Consider the following 23,959-nt stretch of genomic DNA (forward strand, 5'->3'; position numbering starts at 1 on the left):
CTCGATTTTCTCCAAACAGAGAAAGCTAGCCATGCCCGATAGCCAGGTCTCCGACTTCAGGGGCTTTGAATCCCTCCAAGCTAATAGTATCCATCTCCGGGCAACCAGGGAAGCAAAGGCCAGAACATCTGCCTCCTTCTCCTCCTGGATTCCCGGGTCTTCCGACACCCCGAAAATCGCCACCTCTGGACTCAGCGCCACTCTTGTTTTTAACACCGTGCACATGACGTCCGCAAACCCCTGCCAAAATCCCCTAAGCTTCGGACATGCCCAGAACATGTGGACATCGCTGGTCCTCCCGCACATTTTGCACACCTGTCTTCCACCCCAAAGAATCTGCTCATCCAGGCCACTGTCATGTAGCCCGGTGAACAACCTTAAATTGCATCAGGCTGAGCCTGCCACATGTTGACTCTACTCAACGCGTCCGCCCATAGGCCATCCTCTATCTCTTCTCCCAGCTCCTCCTCCCACTTGCGCTTCCGCGCCTCATTCTGTGTTTCTGACCCGATAAGTTCCTCTCCTTGTAAAATGTCCAAGATGCTCCCTTTTCCTACCCACCCTCTGGAAACTACCCGGTCCTGAATCCCCCTTAGTGGTAGGAGCGGGAAGGTTGACACTGTTTACGTAGGAAGTCCCGCACCTGCAGATACCCGAATTCATTTCCCCTCGCCAATCCAAACTACTCCTCCAGCGCCCTCATACTCGGAAAGTTCCCCTTTATAAATATATCCTCTATCCTCTCAATCCCTGCTCTCTGCCATACCAGAAACCCTCCATCCATACTTCCCGGGCAAACCGGTGATTATTACAGATTGGGGACCAGACCAATGCTCCCTCTGCTCCCACATGTCTCCTCCATTGCCCCCAGACTCTCAGGGCCGCCACCACCATGGGGCTGGTGGAGTACCATGCCGGCGGGAACAGCAGAGGCGCCGTTATCAGCGCCCCCAAACCTGTGCCCTTGCATGAAGCCGCCTCCATACTCTCCCATGCCAACCCCTCCCCCACCACCTACTTCCTGATCATGTCAATATTCGCCACCCAGTAATAGTTACTAAATTTGGCAGCACCAGCCCACCCTCTCCCCGACTCCGCTCAAGCATTACTTTCCATACTCGCGGGGTCTTGCCTGCCAAAACAAAGCCAGAGATCACGTTTAAAAAAGGACCGCGGAATAAAAAATGGGGAGACATTGAAACACGAACAAAAATCTCAGGAGGACCGTCATCTTCACCGTCTGCACCCTCCCAGCCAATGACAAGGGGGACACGTCCCATCTCCAAAAATAGTCCTTCATTTGGTCTACTAGCCGGGCCAGACTTAATTTATGCAGCCAATCCCATTCCCCCGCCACTTGGATGCCTAGGTACCTAAAGCTTCCCCCTATTAATCCAAACGGCAGCTCTTCCAGTTGTCTCTCCTGTCCCCTTGCCTGGACCACAAACATCTCACTTTTCCCCATACAAGAGCATAAGAACGTAAGAACTAGGAACAGGAGTAGGCCATCTGGCCCCTCGAGCCTGCTCCACCATTTAATGAGATCATGGCTGAGCTATTTAGCTTATACCCCGAAAACTGGCCAAATTCCCCTAGAATCCTCATGCTTTCTTCCATCCCCTCTAATGGGTCCGATACTACAGAAGCAGGTCGTCTGCATAGAGCGAGACTCATCCTACTAAGAGCATCCTACTTAAGCCCACACCTCCACCCTATTCCTGTAACCCAGTTGTGACTTTTTGTTTTATAAATTTAAAGTACCCAATTCATTTTTTCCAATTAAGGGGCAATTTAGAGTGGCCAATCCACCTACCCTGCACAGCTTTTGGGTTGTGGGGGCGAAACCCACGCAAACACAGGGAAAATGTGCAAATTCCATACGGACAGTAACGCAGAGCTGGGATCGAGCCTGGACCTCGGCACAGTTGACGTAGCAGTGCTAACCACTGCGCCTCCATGCTGCCCAATCCCAGTAGTGACATTATAGAAAATGTACAGAAGACAAAGGTTAATGTCATATCATAATTAACCACTAGATGGAGCTAGATGCAGAACTATATAAAGCAGTGACTCCCAGACCTCGAGAGCTGGAGATGACAGCTAGAGTTCAGTACAGTTACAGATAGAGTGTTGAGACTAGTGCAGATTTACAGTATTTTTTACTATAGGAGTGAGTGGTTATGCTTAATTAAGTAGTGCAAATAAATGTTAGCTTTGTTTATAAACTTTTAGCTTGTGGTCTTTGTGAACACTACAACATTAATTAGAGAACAAGAATCACAAAGAAACACCAGTAACCCCACCTAACCGGCTCAAACTCTGGGACCATTATAGTGAAAAGTTAAAGTTTAATCGACAAACTCACCCAGTGTGTGTCAAATATTAGTTTAATAATTCAGGCTGCTAATGTGGATGGAATTCTAATGTAGATGTGAATTATCTCCATTGGCATTGACACGACTTGGGTGAGGGGAACTGTATCGTTCAGTACTGATTCCATTGCCACACATCTGTTAAGTGATTCCCCAGATATGGAGTTAAAATAATAGGGCAGCTCGGTGGAAGGGTGGTTAGCACTGCTGCCTCAGTGCCAGGGACCCAGGTTAAATTCCCACCTTGGTGACTGCGAGGAGCTGGCACGTTCTCCCCAGGTCTGCGTGGGTTTCCTCAGGATTCATCCCCCAGTCCAAAAGTGTGCACATTAAGTGGATTGGCTATGCTAAATTGCCCCGCAAGTGCTCAAAAGTTAGGTTGGGTTACTGGGAGGGAGGCGTGGGTCTAGATAGGGTACTCTTTCAAAAGGGTCGGTGCAGACTCGATGGACCACTGCCTCCTTCTCACTGTTGAGATTCTATTCTCTCCAAATACTCTCGTTAGTTGTTGGAATGCATCCCAGCTAGCACTGCACAAGTGGTCATGCTTTATATCGATGAACCTAGACACCAAACCTTGTTGGGATGCTGTGTGTGTGCAGCAGAGCCCCAACATACACATGTTGTACAGTTCTCCAAGAAAAAGGGGCACAACTAATATACTGTTGCACTAGTGTTCAAAGCTGACCAAGTCTGTTGCAAATTTCTTAAAATCCAATGATTGCTCAAGGGTCCATCCACCCCATCCATTGACACATTCCCCTTGGCAACATGCTCCGAGAACACGGGATCCCCTCCCATCCGATGATATCTACCGCAAGACTCTTCATTGCCCGTGTGGTCACACTACTTGAAACACATGCTCCAGCTAAACATTGGGAAGACTAAAGCCATCATCTTTAATCCTCCATATGAATATGCCGCCAGCCTCATCCCATTCTGAACTATCAGGCAATTTGCAACCATTGAAATAAGCTTCCAGCCCCACATCTCTTCACAATTTCCTTGCACCCTACCACCCCTCCCCCACCTTTATGCAAACTAATGGTGGGCATGCCTTCAGTCACCCACGTCCCACTCTGGTCTCAAATCTGCTCATTGAACCTCGCCATTGTTAAATATTATTCTAGACTAAGAAGGACTGTAAACATCTGTTGTCAGATAAATAAAAGTTCAGTGTGATTCAGTTTAGTGAACAGGAATTAGAATTCGGAACCTAAAAAGATGCCAAGACCAATTGTGGCATCCCAACTGCCATATTAATGGAAAAATAAATCCCAAATGAACAACCAAAACGGGATTTCAGAGAACATGATTTTTTTGGAGCCAGTCTCAACAAGGCAACACAAGGTGCAGATAAGCTAGAAAATGTGTTTTAACGGTCCGAGTTTTGCATTTGGCCTTTTCAGTCGGCCTTCAATCTCACTAAACAGCTAAGCTATCAGAACGTTCTTATTTGAAATACAGGCCTTTGGATAAGCAGTTTTGCAAGTGAGGCAATCCATAGTTTTGAGATGCAGATTTGCTGTTGAGTTCCCAATCAGCAAAATCTAACAGCCACCCTCAACATTGGGATGAGACACGGCTGGTAAATATCGTGAGGGGCCTCAGTCAGTCAGTCCGACCCCCCCCCCACCCACATATTAAATGGGATGTTGTGATCTGGATCCCGCCCACAAATGAGATCTAAATTTGCACATTGCGTGTGCAGTTAGGCGCACATTTGAATAGCACTCGCTGAATCTAACCAGTGCCCCGGATCGAATCCCCTTGTCAAAGAGACCCCAGCCAGGCACTGGTCTACAAATGGCGATGGAGGCCCCTGGGTGATTGGCCTCTGGTGCCACCTGAGCATTGCCACCAGGGTGCCCGGGTATCATTGCCAAGTTGGCAGGGCCATGATAGCATTTTGCCCAGGCCTAGGGATGCCCTGCTCTTATGAGGTGCCGTGTGCTGGAGGACCCCCCAAACATTGGAGCGGTCTAGGGGAAATGAGAAATTGTGGTGCCCCGATCGCTTCCTGCACTGGTGAGTGGAGCTCATTGGTGGAATTTGACAGTATTAACCAGAAGGAGAGGGCTTGAGATGGAGCAGTGTACACTTATCATTGGGAAGAAATATTACATTTTCATTCTGCCTCCTTCAGTGTAGGAAAGGACGACATTGCATGAAATACAAGTGCATAGGATGGTGCCAAATCCTTACAATGTGGAATTTATACTTGAAGTCCTGTTGGGAGCAAATCCACACTTGTCATTTTGAATTACAGTGCATGGAGTAGAATAAAAGGAGTTAGTTGGTGTGGGGATAAAAAAAAAGAAGAAAAAAATTTTTTTTTTAAAACATGGCTGGATTCAGAGGGGAACAAGTAGCAGCCACACCACAGGTCTGGCAGACTGCCTAGGCATCATCTGTAACAACTCAACAAAGCAGCATTGACATCATCCAGTTGCTCTTCCCCACTATGAACAAATTAAGCATTTGATCTATTTTAGGATTTTAAATAAACGTTAACTTGTGGCATTTGCCTGATACAGCTCCCTTTGCACTCCAGCACAGCCTCCGTCTGCTCTCAAAAGGGCCATTCAAGATCTAGTGCCTCAAATGGACAATGAGATTGGGCCTTGAAAATAGGCAGCAGCTCCAGGAAGGGAGCACCCAGGAGACCCCTTAAATGGAAGGTGGAGAAAAAAACAATTCTGGCAACTGAAGCCAATATGGTTTGGGATGGAAAGCATGCATTCAGATATTAGAATGCTAATGCAGGTCCCATGCTGTATGAAAGGCAATTGCCTGGAAAAATCTGCCACTAGCCAAAAGTTGCCTGCAGATGGCCTAATTTACAATCATCCAACCTTTCCTCCCACAGATTAATGCCAATTGCAAGTTGTAATGGACATAAGAGACTAAAAATGGTTCTTAATGCCCTATATTAATCCTTGGCGTTATATGCACCGATTGGGTTCCCAAGACAGGGTGACCAAAACGCCACTTCTCCCCTCTCTTCCTCCCCCCACCCAGACCTCCAAAAAAAATGTGAAAGTTGAAGAAAAGCAAAATGAGGAAACTACAGTCAGGGTGAAGTGGTTGGTTGGGTAGTAATAGATTGGTGTCAGGACAGAACGATTAAGGTAGACACCAATAAAAAGGGAAAATTAATCCCCAGGGACAAGATGGTGTGATGTGCTATCTAATGAGACTAGAGAGTTCATTTGCCCATTCATTGCGCATGCATGAACCAAATCTTATAATTTTCCTGCTTCAGAATCCATGCTTGAAAATCTAATTGGTTCAATGATTTAACCTTTTTGCATTTATGCTTCTCTATTTCCACTGTTGATTGGCCTGAGTATTATCAGCATTTTCTATTTGATTTTCAGCACTTGCAACAATCACTGATCCATTAAATGCTACGATCTTATGATCAATAGCCACTGTACTGTGCTAATCTTGGGGGAGGGGGGTTGGGGGAAATTGCTTCCTCATTATGGTTCGGATATAATTTATGCCTCCTCATCAGTTTACTGGCCACAAATAACTTTTCCCCAATGCTGGTATTTCAAACAGAGAAAGTTAACTTCCAAACACTCGCCCATCATTCTAGTGGTGATGATTCACCAACTTTAGACTTCCTACAAAAATGTGCCCACAACAGCATGCAATACTAGTTAACCAATACACATTCAACAGCAGTTAAAGGGCCTTGAAATAAAAAAGGGCAGAGTATGGGGTCTAGATCGGTTCCTTTTCTTACGCACCAGTAACTAGCCTTGGATCTTCCTGCCTACATTTAATCTGCCATGAACTGCCCCATCCTCCCACACCACTTCCCCATTGTTTATACAATTCCAAGCCCAGCATATGATTTCTGGAAAAAAACTATCCTTATCCCAGTGCGAAACAACCACTTACTCTACCATTTTAACCAAATGTCATCTGTATCTATTATTGCTACGTTAATACCATAATTCCCAATGTCTGTAGTAAGTCTCAATTTCTGTAATATGGTACTTACTGGAAGGCTTCTGCAAAATCTATGCAGAGCCAAATTACAATACAACTTTGTGCAGAAGTGCAATCAATTAGGAGCTACATTTATTTATATCAATTGCAGACTTCCAGCAAACCCCTCCCCCCCCTTACAAACTGTTCACTAGCTGTACCTCCCACTGTCCCCTTTCGGCCATTACACTAGCAAGGACACTCTCGTGCGTGGATTGTATTCAGTATAGAAAATTCTCTTCTCCATGTCAGATAGACCATGAGGGGCAGCTGACCCCTGCAATTTCTGCACAGACTAAGAACTACTTTAGTCTCCAGAAAGTTCCCAATTGAATGAATTTGGGGGGGGGGGGGGTGGAAAGAGAAAAGAGATGTCACCTTTGAATGAATATACCAAGAAAAAGCCATTTGTGGAATTGAAGCCCGTTTGATCTGTGGTCTCCTAGATTCCGTTTCAAGCAATGCTGTAGAGAAACCAGTTACTCAAAAGCAGTGTGGTGAATGGTCCCATGCATACCCCACTTTGTAGTCAGTTTCAATCAATATGTCTACTGTCCACTCAAACAAAAGGAAGCAGCACCTGTGCTTCAAGAACACCCAACATCCTCAAAGACAACCTGGCACTATTTATAAAAAAAAAAGATCTTCTAATAATAAAACAAGCAACTTACGATCAGCTGAAAAGCCATCTTTTTGGAGGAATCCTACATACTATTTCAATATTGAATTCAGTTATATTGTGGAATGTGAAAAACAGCAGGCTGCATGGAAGAACACTTCACCTAGTTCCTTTTAAAAAAAAAAGGAAAAATTATGTGCGATCCTCCAATTTCACAAATAAGCCCTTATTTAAAAAAGCTGGCTGCTGGTAACTCAAATTAACCATATGCACAAGGGTGAAGAAACACAAAAGAAAAAAAGACATTATGGACAGTATAGAAAAGGAAATAGGACTTCATCCCCGTCAATTTTTGCCAAGTTATTGCAAATGTACAAGTTCTAACTAGAGACTGCTTGACACAGCATGTGGAATCACTGGAACAGCCACTAGCAAGTGTAATTCCCTCCATTCATATACAGGGATGAGCAAAGCTGTTAAAAAAAGTAGATCAAAGAGACTTTACACTTTCAGAATATTTTTACTGGTTTATCAATGTTACAGAAGCTCACCCTTACAGCATTGAGATCACAATTTAAAACAGAACATTTACAGATCAAAAGGAGTAGCATGCTCATTCCAATTCCTTTTATACAAGGAGGACTACAGGACAGAGACCTAAACAACCTTACACCTGCAAATACCATGAGATAACATGTGCAAAATCCATTTCATCTCCAAACACTGATATGATTATTTTGGCTCAGATCATTTAACTGGAAGGTTAATCCTGCAGGATTGTGATCATTTGTACTTGCTCGAAAAGTTAAATAATTGCAGGAGAGAAAAGAAAATCTGGTAAATTGATGCAGGAAATATGGCCTCATAGGGAGACTACCACAGGAAGGAATGAGATAGCTTGGATAGTGCTAACGTTTCTCTAAATTTCATACCAGTGAGCAAAGAATCAAAGTGAAATGTGAGTGACTGGGTGGATAAGAGTGTTAGAGGACCAACTGTCATACAGATCTGTGTGAAAAGGTAAACATGTGGCAAGGAGGTGCAATCCCAGTCAATTGGAAAGGACTATTAAAAAGTTGCAGAAGATGTACGATATGAGGTGGTGATCATGCTGAGAATGCAGGAGTGTTGTTGGGGAAGGGAGTGTAGAGGGAAAGACATGTTTCAACACTAGGATAAGGCAAAAGATGTGAAAGCAATAAAAAGAGTCTTCTCTGGAAAAAGCATATTCAACTCCTGCACCCACCTGCCCAACACCAGCACCCCACCATCCTCCCAATCATGTTAATGTGCAGTGTCTTCCTTTCAAGTTAATGTACAGCATGCCATCGCTAAGAAAATGAACCCTTCGATGGCTGTGGGGTGGTTAGACATTTGAAACCCAGTTTAAAGTGAATGGGGGCAGGAAAAAAGCCTTCCTGCCCATGACCCCTTCTATAGGAATTAAAAACAAAAACAAAGTATTATGCACAAAATACTTAAGTAACAATTATAAAGTAACAATTATAACTACAAACTGTTAGGGGCAGTTTCTCTTTCTTCTACACACCATGGAGTACCTACGTTTTCAGCAGGAGGTAGCCAGGATCTTGGCTTTAGTCTCCGTTCCTTCACTTTTTTAAAAAAAAGCTCTTTGGGATGTTTCAATTCTATTTTACACACAAGGACCAGAGACAGTAAAGCTTTGGTATCAAAGACATCTGGATGCAAATTCTGCAGAAGTAACTGATGGGGAAAAAAAATTCAGCAATCTTTGTTGTAGCCATGCTCATATCCAAAAAGATGGGCGCCAAAGTTTGGCAGGGTGACAGGCAGTGGTTAACAGATTTCCACTGAACGAAGGTGCAACATATTAAGAGTTACCACATCTGGATGTGGAACGATTAAGCATCGTGTGGGCAAAATTACAAGACCCTCCTCTTTCCTCCATCTGCCATCATGTCTACAGATTGTATATTAAGAAAAAAGGTAGCATAGAAGAAAAAACTGCTGAATTTTTAAAAAATTCATTAAATAAATCAGATACAAAATTCACAGCCCAATCCTTTTGCTTTGGTTATAGAAAATCCTTCCTCGGTACTCCAGACTGAAGTCCGTTCCTCCTGTCAAAGATGCTTTGAGTGTACATTACCATGATCTTTCCTTAAATACCTGAGTAATTCAAAGGGGTCCTCATCTCCATTTGGGGAGAAATCAAAAGGACGCAATGAGAAGGGACTTGGATCATCAGGCATCTGAAAAAGAAACATGTAATGTATGTGGAATGGGTCATAATAGCCACACATGTATATGAAGTGCAGACAGGCAGTGATTGACACAGGATGACTAGTAAGCACACAGCACAGTGCAGCCAATCACCAGACAGAACACCACCACTATAAAGCCAGAGGGCACTAGGTTTCCCGCTCTCTCGGAACCCAGCCACTGAGACAGTCAGAGTCCACGAGCTAGCACAGTGCAAACACCATGCGGTAGCTAGAGAGTCTGGTCAGGCTAGTACCAGGTCTCCAGTCAGTTCAGTATAGTGTCGACCCACAGTTTTTATTTAAAAAACATTTTTAAATTAAAGTTTTCACAAAATATCTACAACAAACAGAATGTAAAAGGAACCCAATAGAATTAAATACAAAACAACCCAGTGCCCCCTCCCCCTGTACATAATATTTTAACACCTGCCGAAACACATAACAAATATATACACCCCCTCATATCCAGTATAGACAAACAAAAATAAAATAGACCCCACCCCCCCACCCCGGACTGCTGCTGCCGCTGCCGCCTATTGTCTACCGTTCTGCCAGGAAGTCAAAGAACAGTTGGCACCACCTGAAGAACCCTTGCACCGATCCCCTTAAGGCAAATTTCACCCTCTCCAATTTAATAAACCCCGCCATATCGTTGATCCAGGATTCCACGCTTGGGGGCCCCGCATCCTGCCACTGAAAAAGAATCCTTCGTCGGGCTACCAGGGACGTAAAGGCCAGAATACCGACCTCTTTCGCCTCCTGCACTCCCGGCTCCTCTGCAACCCCAAATATTGAGCCCCCAGCCCGGTTTGACCCTGGATCCCATCACCCTCGACAGTCCTCACTACGCCCTTCCAAAATTCCTCCAGCGCTGGGCATGCCTAGAACATATGGGTGTGATTTGCTGGGCTCTGAGCACCTAACACACCTGTCCTCACCCCCAAAAAACCAGCTCATCCTAGTCCTGGTCATGTGTGCCCTGTGCAGCACCTTAAACTGTATGAGGCTGAGCCTTGCACACGGAGGAAGAGTTCACCCGCCCTAGGAAATCTGCCCACGTCTCCTCCTCAATCTCCTCCCCAACTCCTCCTCCCACTTACCTTTCAGCACCTCCATTGAGGCCTCCTCCTGCATCACCTGGTATGTTGCCGAGATCATTCCCCGCCCCCCCGAGAGCACCCTGTCCTGTACCGTGCGTGGCGGCAGCAGCAGGAATTCCACCACTTGCCGCTTGGCAAGCGCCCTTAACTATACCTAAAGGCGTTTCCCGGGGGGAGCCCGTACTTCAGCTCACCCAGGCTCGCAAACTTCCCATACGCAAACAGGTCCACCAACATTCCTATCCCTGCCCTGTGCCACCCCGAAAAACCCTCCATCTATTCTCCCTGGGACAAACCGGTGGTTCCCCCGTATTGGGGTCCACACCGAGGCTCCCCCCACCTCCCCCCCCCGTGCCACCTCCATTGCCCCAAATTTTGAGGGCAGCCGCCGCCACCGGGCTCCTGGTATACCTCATTGGAGGGAGCAGCAGCGGCCCCGATGCCAGCGCCTCCAGACTCGTACCCTCACAAGACGCCATCTCCATCATCTTCCATGCTGCCCCTTCCATCACCCACCCCCCATCGGCAGCCCAGTAGTATCCAGAGGTTGGGTGCTGCCAGCCCCACCCCCCCACTCCAGGAACACCCTTCTCACCCTCGGAGTCCCTCGCGTCCACACAAACCCAGTTATACTCCTGTTGACCCGCCTAAAGAAGGCCTTCGGGATAAGAATGGGGAGGCACTGGAACAGGAACAAAAACCTTGGGAGCACAGTCATCTTGACTGACTGCACCCTACCCGCCAGGGACAGCGGCAACACGTCCCACCTCTTGAACTCCTCCTCCATTTGCTCCACCAGCCTTGTGAAATTAAATCTATGCAGGACCCCCCCACTCCTGGCCACCTGGACCCCCAAATACCTGAAGCTCCTCTCCGCCCTTTTTAGTGGGAGCTCACCAATCCCACTCTCCCGGTCCCCTGGGTGAACCATGAACAACTCGCTCTTCCCCATGTTGAGCTTGTACCCGGAGGATCCTCATTACCTCCGGCATTCTCCCCACTGGGTCCGCCACATATTAGCAGCAAGTCGTCCGCATACAGCGACACCCTATGCTTCTCCCCACCCCGCACCAGCCCCCTCCAGTTCCTAGACTCCCTCAGTGCCATAGCCAGGGTTCAATCGCCAGCATGAAGAGCGGGAGGGGGGGGGGGGGGGGAAAAAGAGAGAGAGAGACAAGGGACACCCCTGCCTCGATGCAACCAAAAGTACTCAGAACTCCTCTTGTTCATGGCCACACTCGCCATCGGGACCTCGTACAACAGCCTAATCCACCTGACGAACCCCTCCCCGAACCTCTTCAGCACCTCCCACAAGTATCCCCACTCTACCCTATCGAAGGCCTTCTCTGCATCCATAGCCGCCACTATCTCCACCTCCCCCCCACTCACCGGCATCATAACAACGTTCAGGAGCCTCTGCACATTCGCGTTCAACTGCCTCCCCTTCACGAACCCAGTCTGGTCTTCATGGATGACCTGCGGCACACAATCCTCAATCCTCATGGCCAAGGCCTTCGCCAGCACCTTGGCAACTACATTTAACAATGAAATCAGCCTGTAAGACCCACACTGCAGGGGATCCTTGTACCGCTTCAGGATCAAGGAGATCAGTGCCCAGGACATAGTCAGGGGCAAAGCCGCCCACCCCCCCCTTGCCTCATTAAAGGTCCTAACCAGCAACAGGCACTGGAGGTCCACATTTTTGTAAAATTCGACCGGGAAACCGTCTGGCCCCAGTGCCCCACCGGCTTGCTCCCTATCCCTTTGGCCAGCTCCTCCAACCCAATCGGGGCCCCTAATCCTGCCACTAGACCCTCCTCCACCTTCAGGAACCTCAGTTGGTCCAGAAAGCGGCCCATCCCTCCCTCCTCCAGTGGGGGCTCAGACAGATACAGTTCCTCATAAAATCCCTGAAGACCCCATTGATGCCAACCCTACTCCCTCCCCTATAAATTCCCCCAATCTCCCTAGCTGCATCCTACTTCCGAAGCTGATGCACCAGCATCCGGCTTGCCTTTTCCCCCATACTCAAAATCACCCCCTGGGCCTTCCTCCACTGCACCTCCGCCTTCCTAGTGGTCAACAGGTCGAGTTCGGCCTGGAGGCTACGCCTCTTCCTCAACAATCCTTCCTCGGGCACCTCCGGTCTACCGTCACCATCTCCCCCACCAGCCTCTCCCCTCGCCTTGCGGCCCCTAATGGAGATCAGCTTTCGCCTGACCATCGCCTTCAGCGCCTCCCAGACCATCCCCACTCTGACCTCCCCGTTATCGTTGGCCTCCAGGTAGCTCTCCATGCTTCTTCGGACCTGCTTGCTCACCTCCTCGTCCGCCAACAGCTCCACCTCCAAGCGCCACAACAGGCGCTGGTCCCTCTCCTCCCCCAGCTCTAAGTCTACCCAATGCGGGGCGCGATCAGAAACGGCTATTGCCGAGTACTCGGTATCCTCTACTCTCGCTATCAGCGCCCTGCTCATAACAAAAATGTTGATACGGGATTAGGCTTTATGAACGTGCGAGAAGAATGAAAATTCCCAATTCCTAGCCCCCGGCCTTGCAAATCTCCAAGGGTCCACCCCTCTCATCTGGTCCATAAACCCCCTCAGCACTTAGCCAGCGCTGGCCTCCTACCCGGCCTAGACCTGGAGCGATCCAGTGCCAGATCCAACGCCGTGTTAAAGTTTTCCCCCCCCCCCCCACCCCCATTTCCAAGTCCGGGATCCGACCCAACATGCGCCGCATAAAACCCACATCGTCCCAGTTTGGGGCGTACACATTGACCAGCACCACTCTCCCCTTGCAGCTTACCACTTGTCATTACGTACCTGCTGCCACTGTCTGTCACAATGCTAGACGCCTCGAACGACACCCTCTTTCCCACCAAGATCGCCACTCCCCGATTTTTGGCATCCAGCCCCAAATGAAACACCTGGCCTACCCACCCCTTCCTCAATCTTAGCTGGTCTGCTATCTTCAGGCGTGTATCCTGGAGCATGACCACATCCGCCTTCAGCCCCTTCAGGTGCGCGAATACCCAGGTCCGCTTAACCGGCCCGTTCAGCCCCCTTACGTTCCAGGTTATCAGCCGGATCAGGGGGCTACCCACCCCCCTAAGGAGTAGCCATAACCCCTCCTCAGCCAGCCACGCGCCCGCACCCCACGGCGGCAGACCCCCGTCCCAACACACTCTACTCCCTCCAGCTCCCCCTTTGACCATACCAGCAGCAACCTGGTTCTCTTTCTCCCCCCCCCCCCCCAGGGCCCCTCTTAGCTGCATTGCTCCCCCCATTGCACTCCCGCAAGTCAGCAGACTCCTGCTGACCCCGGCCGCTCCTGCCTCTCCGAATCCTCCCATTGTGGGACTTCCCCTCCCCCTCCATTACCCACCAGCAGGCTCTCCACCTCCCCCTTCCATCCCAAGCACAGGAAAAAAACTAGTGCTTCCCCGCCCCGGCCCCACCCCCTCCAGCGCGGGAAAAAGCCCGCGCTTTCCACCTGCCTGGCCCTGCTTCCTGTGGCACAGCTCCTTTTACAGGAGCAGTCCCCTCACCCCCAACTCTGGCCTCCCCCTCCCCAGCGGGAACTCATCTCGGCCATCCACCCCCTACTCAGTTTACTTGCCCCCCCCTCAAAGAGCCCACCCGACAGACCCAACCAAAACAGTGCCCACCCCACCCTAACCAAACCAAGAGTAAACAACAAATAACCCCCCCTCAAAAAGTAACACAACAACAATCCCCGACCATCCCCACACCCAACCCCCCATCCCGACCCTCAGTTTGTGTCCAGCTTCTCGGCCTGAACAAAGGCCCATGCCTCCTCCAGGGACTCAAAATAATGGTGCCGGTCCTGGTTGGTGACCCACAGACTTGCCGGCTGCAGCATGCCAAACTTCACCCCCTTCCTGTGCAGCACCGCCCTCGCCCGGTTGTACCCAGCCCTCTTCTTCGCCACCTCAGCACTCCAGTCCTGATATACTCGAACCTCCGGATTCTCACACCTGCTGCTCCTGTTTCTTGGCCCACCTGAATACGCACTCCCGATCAGCGAACCAATGAAACTGCACCAACACCGCCTGCGGCGGCTAGTTAGCCTTGGGCCTCCTCGCCAGCATGGGCTCCTAGCAGCTCCAGGGGCCCCTGGGGCGACCCCACACCCATCAGCGAGTTTAACATGGTGACCACATAGGCACCCACGTCCGACCCCTCCAGGAGGCCCAAGATCCGCAGATTCTTCCGCCTCGACCGATTGTCCATCTCCTCGAACTGTTCCTGCCATTTCTTGTGGAGCGCCTAGTGCGCCTCCACATTTACTGCAAGGCCCAAGGTCTCGTCCTCGGAGATCTTTTGTTGGACCTCACGGATCGCCACCCCCTGGGCCTCCAACAGCTTACAGCTTATCAATAGAAGCCTTCATCGGCTCCAGCAGGCCCGCTTGGAGCTACCTGAAGCAGCGTTGGATAACCTCCTGCGCCCACGCTGCCTGGTCCCCGTCCGCTACCATCTTGCTCTTCTTCCCTCGCACTTTCTTTGGCTTCACCACCACTCCTGGTCACCCTGCTCCTGGTCCAAGCCACTGTTGGGGGAATGTTGCAGTCTTCTTCCCACACCGGGAAATGTAAAAAAAAAAAAAAAAAATGCCGTTGGGGGCCTTGAAAAGAGCCCAAAAGTCCATTCCAAGCAGGAGCTGCCGAACGTGCAAATTAGCTCCGCATAGCCGCAACCGCAAGTGTCGTCGACCCACAGTTAAATATGTATGTTAGTTCTATCGTTCAATAAAACCGTGTTGGATCTTCTACAGTGTTAGAGGTCCGTTTCTCGCATCGCTGCATCAAGTGCAGTCCACACACCGACCTGCCGAATACATCAGAGTGGTTTTCATTTCAAGGTCAAGTGCAATTCTCGTCAGTAAATAACTAGTCTTTGCACACAAAAAAATAAATCAGATGTTAGGTATGACCATTCATGTAGATATTCTAGATAAATAGAAAAGGTCTGTTCTTGCCCACAGGTGTTTAGTGTTGGGGTGCAAATGCCCTGCCATATTCTGCTAATACAAAGCAATTTTGAAAATTCCAAATCTGCTGGTTAAAAAAAAATTAATAAAATCAGACTTTTAACACTGCTGTATTGTTTAATTTCTTTTCCTGGTACTGACAGCTGGCAAGATTTTAAATTACATAAAAGTGTACAAAAACGGTTTTTCAAAAATTGTGCATGGGCCAGCACTGCCCATCCCAGAGGGCATTTAAAAAACAAATTCCAATTAAAGGGGCCAGTGTGGACAATCCACCTGCCCTGCAAATCATTGGGCAAGAGCCACACAGACATGGGGAGAATGTGCAAATGTCAGACAGTGATCCAGGGCCGGGACCGGTGCAGAGGCAGCAGTGCCAGTCACTGCTCCACCCTCTGGAACAAAATAAGATTGAATGCATTTGGCTTTGATTAAGAAATGGACAACATTAAGCAGACAATTAAGGGTGAACTCATTCTGGCTTAAGATTGTCCAAGCTTGATTTATCCGAGAGGATAAAGAGAAGGAGGGGGGGGGCGGGGGGAAAGAGAGATTTTGTAAACTTATTCATTCATGGGATGTGGGCATTGCAGGCTGTGCCAGCATTTATTGCCCATCCCCGATTGTCCTTAACGTAGAACATCAGTGCAGAAGGAGGCCATTCGGCACACAAGTGTCTGCACCAACCCACTTTAGCCCTCACTTCCACCCTATCCCCATAACCCAATAACCCCTCCTCACCTTTTTGGGCACTACAGGCAATTTAGCATGGCCAATCCACCTAACCTGCATGTCTTTGGACTGTGGGAGGAAACCCACAGACACGGGGAGAACGTGCAGACTCCGCACAGACAGTGACCAAGCAGGGAATTGAACCTGGGACCTTGGTGCTGTGAAGCCACAGTGCTAACTACTGTGCTACCATGGTGCCATAAGGGGCAGTTCAGAGAGAACCATATTGCTGTGGACATGTAGGCCAGATCAGGTAACGATGGCAGATTTCCTTCCCCAAAAAGGTCATTAGTGAACGAGATGGACTTTTAATGGCAATGGTTTCATTACTCGTTCCAGATTTTTTTAAAAAATGTTATAAATGAAATTCAGTTTCACCATCTGCAGTGGCAGATTTTGAACCTGAGTCCCCAGAACCTCACTCTCTGGTTTACTAGTTCAGTGACAGTACCATTATGCCACTACCTCCCCTATAGAATTTAGGAGGAAGAGTAATAATAGGATGGAGCATTCTCCTTTTTGATTCACCAGCAGCAGTCATGACTTCAACCACTACAGTCCTGTGTGCTGGAAATGCAATGGAACCTAGTTCCACCTGCGAACGGAATCCCACCTTTTGGACATCCTTCCCAATATCCCCTTTGTTGGGAGATCAGCATCCATTTGAGTCTCAATGCTAAAAGAGGTGCCAAATAAATGAACTTTCGTCTCATCAATAGCGTTGGCTCCATTTTCAATGGCAAAGGAATGTCAGCTTACCAAAGACAAGGAGCTGCTCGTGGTCATGCTGGTGTAGCACAGTGGACCAAACCATTGCTCCAGAGGGGTCTTTGCTTTGTCCATTCCATGCAAGGGAGTCCATATACCTATCCCAGGACTGAAACATGAAATGTTAATTGTACCAGAAACACAAGAAAAACAAACTACACAAGTGACAAAAATCACTATCAGGTTAACACTTTCTCCAAAGAGATACGAAGTTGCCAATTGACTATTTAATTATAATATTAATTTATGTTGGGCTATTTAATTATAATATGAATTTATGTTGGGCTGTGTTTTATTGGCATCACGTCTCAGCTGATCTACAATCACATACGAGGAATGACTCTCCAGCAGCTCATCCAAGTCACAACCCATTTACAAGGCTGGAGTAGCCATTAAGAAGGCAAGGAGACTTGGGAATTCTGGAGTTAAGCACTGCACAGGGTCAACTCTACCTCCACATGCGCGAGGTTCAACCTAACGCAACTAAAAGTGGGACACAAGAGCCCACTTGCCCAGAACCCGAATGAGCAGGTTCTTCCGAGGTGGAGGGTAGATCTGAACGATGCCAAGGAGACCCAGCCAACCACACCACATGTTCTGGGCTTGTCCCAGATTTGCTGGGTACTGGACAGCCTTCGTCAAGGCAATGTCCAATGTGGTGGGGGAAAGAGGGTGGAGCCATGCCCGAAAGGGACGTCTTCGGGGTATCAGACCAGCCAGATCTCCATGGGGGAAGGCAGACGTCCTCACCTTTTGCCTCCCTGATCACCCGCTGTAGAATCCTGCTTGGTTGGCGATCAGTAGCACCACCTAAAGCTGCAGGTTGGCTGTCCGACCTATCAGAATTTCTCCAAATGGAGAAAATCAAATTCATCATCCGTGGGTCGGAAAAGGGCTTCCACAAAACATGGGAGCCATTCACCAGACTTTTCCGAGACCCGTTTGTGGCCAACACAAATAAATAGCCAGGACAAGAGAGGGGGAGGACCGGGGAGTGGCGGGAAGGAGGAGGGAAGCAAGGTGAGGTAGCAAAACCCACCAGGAAAAAAAAAATGGGGAGCAGCAGTGAAAAAGGGTTGGGGATTATAGGCCGAGCCAGACAGACGGCAACAGACTAAATAGAGAAACCCAAGAACGAACCTCTGACAGTACAATAAATGAAAATAAGCGGCAGTGTATAAAATTTTGAAAATGCCAATAAAAAGATTTTTTTTTAAAAGGCAAGGAGAGTCTAGAATAAGAGTGCATTCACAAAATAAAGTGATCCAAATCATTACAGGAAGCATTTAAAAAGCCATGGAAATATGGCAATCCACCCCCTCTGCCAAGCAACTGTTAGGACAATTGAAAATTTCAACCAGAGATGGACATGGTTAGACAAAAAGGTATCAAGGGTTAAGTGAAGGTACAGGTCAATCAATGAACAGATGCAAGGATCTGAAAGGGACTCTGTTCCTCTGCAAATTTAACTTTATATTGCAATTTACGTACACAGACTTCAGACCATCCCTCTGCTCAAACGGTGGGTCCCAGGCATGAAGTGCCTTCCTCCATAGCCGGATCTGCTTGTCCCAGGAGCGTCGGCTGTATTTCTTGTATTTGTTGGGAGTTTGAGGGTGTATTCCTGGCACTCGGAGTCTCCTTTTACAAGAAAAATTGACATGTCATCCTCACCTATTTTGTTAGAAAATTAAATGCTATCTGCAAAAGGGCTTTTAAAATTCAATCTTGCCTGAAGACCAGAAAGCACATGCAGATGTTGAATATCTGATGGTAATCTTGTCCCATGATGGCCATTATGGGCCAAGTGAAAAATTGTGTCATGCTAGTAGTTGCAGTGGAGGGAAGGCAATAAACTAGGTAAGTAAGTTATCTGATGACTGGTGAAAAGCAAAAAAGTGTGTTTCTTCCCCAGGATCACATTCAAAGAAAAGTGAAAGGCCATCCTACAGATCCAGACAATATTTTAGAACACAAGTGCTTTTAGATGATCTATATGCATGGAATCTTCTCTAGATCAAGATGGCACAATGTGGAGGATATTAGTCCTCATCTGTGCTACAGAACAAGACACCAGTACGATGCAGCAAATCAGTGTCCACTCACTTAAGGGTTCATTATGCCATTACCAGTGTAGGTTTAGGATAGTCATACAACCAAATACCTCCCACACTCAGCACCCTTCAATCTTTCCTGGGGGGGGGGGGGTGGAGGGGGCGAGAAAAAAGAAAAAGAAACTTACTTGGGAACTTCCTGCTGGTATCTTGGATAGGCAGGAGTGTTCTTTCCATAATCTATCTGCTTTTGTCGCCTCATCAGCACGGTTTCATCAGTTTCAATTTCGGATGGTCTCCAGCATTCAGTTGGAGTGTCACAAGCCACTGGAGTGAAGCTCCAATGTCTGTAGTTTCTGAATGGAGGGGGAAAAAAATAAATTTAAAAATGCTCTACCTGGGCTCAGATCAAGAAACGTTTTTCAGGTTTAGTACAGTCCAGCATTTAGTTAGCTGTCAACTTCTGATCAACTAATAGTACATTCTGCAGCAGGAAGAGCTTTTGCCCTAGTATGCATGATACCAGTGGACTAATTGAACATCATAAATGCTACTTTTCTCCTCAAGTAGGCTAGGCTGGAGTGTCATACAACTGCAATCTGTGGGCAGCAGGTAGCATAGTGGTTAGCACAGCTGCTTCACAGCTCCAGGTTCGATTCCTAGCTTGGGTCACTGTCTGTGCAGAGTCTGCACGTTCAGTGTCTGTGGGTTTCCTCCGGGTGCCTTCCACAGTCCAAAGATGTGCAGGGTTAGGTGGATTGGCTGTGTTAAATTGCCCTTGGGTTAGGTGGGGTTACGGGGATAGGGTGGAGGCTTAAGTGGAGTGCTCTTTACAAGAGCTGGTGCAGACTCGATGGGCTGAATGGCCTCCTTCTGTACTGTAAATCTTTTGCCCTCTATTAGGTGGTTCTTATCTTGACTTATCAAATTCAAATGGTTGGTGTACTGCAGAAATGTGCAATATTGACATGCTAAACTGACTGCGGTCAGCTTGAGGAAGTGACAATTGATTCTCAGGATGTGGGTATGGCTGACAAGGTCAATGTTTATTCCTTCTTGCAAGAGGTTGTATGAGCCACCGTGTTGAGGGTGTAAGCATCGTAACTGCTGGCCTAGATCGCTGCAGGTCGAGTCACTCACAAGCCAGATCACACATTTCTTTCCTTTAAAAGAAAAAAAAAAAAAGGGACACCAGTGGCCAGATGGGTTTTCATGACAAATCTAGTGGTTCAATGGTTGCCATTTTGGATGGTAACATTTTATTAGATTAGTTCAGGCCGCTGGATTATTTGTCTAGTAACACAAGTACCACTGTTGGTCACATGCTTCCCCATAAGCAAGAAGAAAATGGAGAAACTCCACTTGGTAATGGAGATCAGCACAAGAGGGCCTGCTAATGCAGCAGAGTAGCCTGAAGACAGACAACAGAAGTCCCAGGATTTAATTGTAGACAAATGTTTTTATTCAGCTCTTAATATGTCAGGTCCCAAGAGCACCCCAATACAAAACCAAAATGCCATTTCAACATTGCTGTACTATTTCTATTATGGCTACATAGTCACTTATGGAAAAATATTATTTGAGAAATTATGCAAACTAACTTTTTCTCCCAGCTCCATCGCTTGTTGGGTTCGGGTTCTGTGCCCACTCCAATGCTGGCTGTTGCAGGTGCATTCCTAATGAATGTGAGAATTCAGATCAATTAATACTGGCCCCATACAGCAATGATTAAAACAGGATTAAGGATAATTTTAACATCCAAATAAGCATTTCACAACAACGTTTTAACATTTGCAAGACATGCGGCTGGATTCTCCGGTTCCCCAGCTATGCATTTCCCGGCAACATGCCATCTTCCCGCCCATTTGTCAATGGGATTTCCCATTGAAACCACCCCACGCTGCTGGGAAACCCATGAGAGGGGGTGCGCTGCTGGTGGGAAACGCCAGCCAGGATTTTCTAGAAAGGCCAGCTTCTAAAATTTTAGATAAGAATCCCAACATCAGAGATTATCGTCACTGATGAACTGAAGACATAAGGGTTCAGGCTAAAATAACCTTTTGTAAAGCTACTGGAATCACCACAGACCCGATTAACTGCACCACCTTCAAAAACAAAATGGGAGGGCTCAAATAAAGCAACATTTATTTTTAAAAAGAATGACCAAGTGCAATGTAAATCATTCTCAGTGGAAAATATGGTTCCTTATCTCAGGTAATCCAAATGTTTATTTTGCAGGATACAAACAAATATTTTTGAATTAGGCTCATTTGTAGGCAAATGGCAGTCAATTTATACAGTCAATAAACAGTTTAGTGTAGCATATTTGCAAGGATCATTGCTGAATAAGCAGTGGGTTTAAACATCTCACCTTAAAGACAGCACCCTCGATTGAGCATTTCCTCAGTATTGCAGCTAAAATCATACACTTGACTGACTAATAACTGCAAATTTGCAATCAAATGCAGAGCCTTTTTTGTATATACAATTTGTTTTACCCCTGTGGATTGCAATGCCAAGCAGGTACCAACTACTCCCTCAGTTGAATATATTCAACTACAGCACATCACATCTCTTCAAAAATTGAGATGGGACTTTCTGAAAACAGGACTAAAATTGGAAATCCTTGGTCGTCATGCCCAGTGTGTATCTTGGCTCCCTATTCAATTTTGCAAACCATTAAAACAGTTCGTCTTGAATGAAGTTCTGCTGAAAGACAGCAAATGGACTTGAAAGAAGTCAAGTGAAGTGAGATCATCATAGTATGTAAAAAGGAATTAAGCAGCTTCCCCCTCCTGTCCCTTCTAATTTGGTGGATAAATGCACAAGTGTGAAATTAAGCCAGCTAAAGACCAAGACCAGGAGTCTGTCTTGTAAGCTGCTGATCTCAGTCAGATAAATAAAATGGAATGTGATCTCAAAGCAGAACTAGACAAACTAAAAACACCAAGGTAACTTGCTCCTGAGTATCCCCTCAAATGCAGATCCTGGAAGTCCCAAATGTCAATATCACTTATTTAAGCTCACCAAGAATAAGCAGAAGTCATTGAAACAAACAATTAATGATTACAGTAGACTGCCAAGTTGAAAGTGGAACATGCCTATATTTTGCCCTTGAAAAATAATGTTAAAATTCTAATTGCCCATGAACAATGTCTTGTATCTACAAGTATTTTTACAGCTGTGGCACTAAACAGCAATAGAGTAAAAGGAGATTAAAATTAACTGGCTGAGTTCTTAGCTTTGTTTCATAGCCTGCAAGCACATTTATAGATGACACAATCTATCACAACATTTTACATAATACTCTCACCTCTTCACTGTCCAACAAGTTGAATCAACATCTGGGACTGCTGCTGCACCAATGTTGCCAAAGTCCAACCATGGAATGTGAGCATTTGTCATTGCGAAACTGAAATACAAATGGTGAATGTCAATAAGCCATATAGAATTGATTGGTGGTTAGACTGGGTATATTTACATTATGCATTCAGGCAAATTCTGAACCAATTGGAGATTGTTAATAGAATATAGGGCCAGATGTACAGTAAACATTTGACAAGATAAATCTTCCTGTACCAAAAAAAGGTACCATCACACACAACTGAATATTTAAATTTCAAAAAACCAACATTTTGCCCAGAGGCTGAAGTAGTAAGCATTCTGCTGTTGAATCATACACACACATTACACAAACATGATCAAGATTGCTTCAAATACATGACCTGGAAATATTGCCTCAGGGACTGGAGACATTTCTGCAGTCATTGTGGGCTGGATTTAAACTTCTGACCAAAGGTCAAGGGTCAGAATGCCAAACCAATCACTCAAGCTCATTGCTTTTTACAAAGGTGCTTCATATAACATAGGCATCACATCAGGAGATGTTTAGTCATCCTATTTGCATCTGCAAGTTGACACCTTTAAGAGGGGATGGTGCAAGAACCCATTAACAAAGTTGTCACAGCTGTCCACATGCAAAACACCTTGAGTGACATCATTAGCAAAAGAGGCAATCCTTTTCACTAGCAGTATGGACAATGTATTCATAAATTGTTACATCATAGAAACAAACCAAATTGGGATAAATCCCTCCCTAACAGCACCAGATGTACCTACACCACACACACTGCAGCAGTTCAAGGCAGCTCACCACCTTCTTCTTCTCAAGGCCCATTTAGGACAGGTAATAAATGCTAGCCTAGTCAGCAACACCCATATCCCATAAGTGAATAAAAAAAGTAATTGAAGTTGTTACCACTCTTTCCATCAATCACTCTTTCCATCAATCCTTTTAACACCCCATGATACCTAGCTGCTAGAATGCCAGTTACATTTCTACTCCATCCATGAGGTGGCAGAACTGATTTAAACAGATTACAAGAACTAATTTAAAAAATTGATCACTTCAGAATAGAAAACAGCAGTGTTCATAAGTCATAACCCATAAGTCAAATAGAGAAAGAAAAAAAACACAAAAGATAAAACATGTAGAAGATTTTACAAACATAAGAGGGCAAATCAGCTCAAAGAACATGCACACAATTTGTACCATCCAATCTCCCAAGGAGTTACTTAGCCCCAAAGAAAAGTTTTTGAAGTCTCATGAAGTGATCCCTTGTCCCCATTGCAAGAGTTACCACTGATACTATATTATCTCATCGGTTCTATATTCCATAAATCTTAGGATTTATTTTGCTCAGAAACTGCTTCATTACTCTGCTCCACACTTATAACCCTCAAATTTAACATGATATAAAAGATAGATTTCAAAGAGGCTTAATAATAAAATAAAAATCAATTACACCATGCTTATCTCAAACAGGAAAGCTAGCTGTCAAACACTGTATAACCTGTTTGCTTGTGACTATAAAAACTAGTCAGCATTATTTTGTTCACTCCACTCTCCTTTACTATTCATGCTAAATGACAGCTGCAGCCTTTAAATACCACACCACCATGAAGGCGTGGACCTTGTCTCACAGTGCAGCCTATTAGATTGCTCCTTAATACAAGAAAGGGGGTCATGAGACTCTTTTTGTTTCTCCACA

General features: G+C 46.5%; 1 protein-coding gene across 2 annotated transcripts; it reads right to left on the bottom strand.

The window, feature by feature from the left end:
• Positions 1-7,503: 7,503 nt before the first annotated feature.
• On the bottom strand, positions 7,504-23,837 carry LOC140427427 (uncharacterized). Of its 2 annotated transcripts, none has more exons than XM_072512958.1 (7): positions 23,762-23,837; positions 22,222-22,320; positions 20,510-20,584; positions 19,097-19,264; positions 18,346-18,495; positions 16,846-16,963; positions 7,504-9,227 (listed from the first exon to the last, which is right to left on the bottom strand). In XM_072512958.1, the coding sequence occupies exons 2-7, from the start codon at positions 22,311-22,313 to the stop codon at positions 9,099-9,101; spliced, it is 732 nt and encodes a 243-aa protein (XP_072369059.1). In that variant the 5' UTR covers positions 22,314-22,320; positions 23,762-23,837; the 3' UTR covers positions 7,504-9,098. The 2 variants fall into 2 exon arrangements, with proteins under 2 accessions (XP_072369059.1, XP_072369058.1); XM_072512957.1 differs by having other exon boundaries at positions 23,714-23,817.
• Positions 23,838-23,959: the final 122 nt, after the last annotated feature.

Source organism: Scyliorhinus torazame, chromosome 7, assembly GCF_047496885.1.
Source record: "Scyliorhinus torazame isolate Kashiwa2021f chromosome 7, sScyTor2.1, whole genome shotgun sequence".
Taxonomy (NCBI): Eukaryota; Metazoa; Chordata; class Chondrichthyes; order Carcharhiniformes; family Scyliorhinidae; genus Scyliorhinus; species Scyliorhinus torazame.

Bases quoted from the DNA above. Each gene is read 5' to 3' on its own strand.
- LOC140427427 (XM_072512957.1), bottom strand. The intron at 20,585-22,221 runs GTGAGAGTATTA...CACATTCATTAG, and splicing joins ACTTGTTGGACAGTGAAGAG to GAATGCACCTGCAACAGCCA. The intron at 16,964-18,345 runs GTACGTAAATTG...TTCATGTTTCAG, and splicing joins AGGGATGGTCTGAAGTCTGT to TCCTGGGATAGGTATATGGA.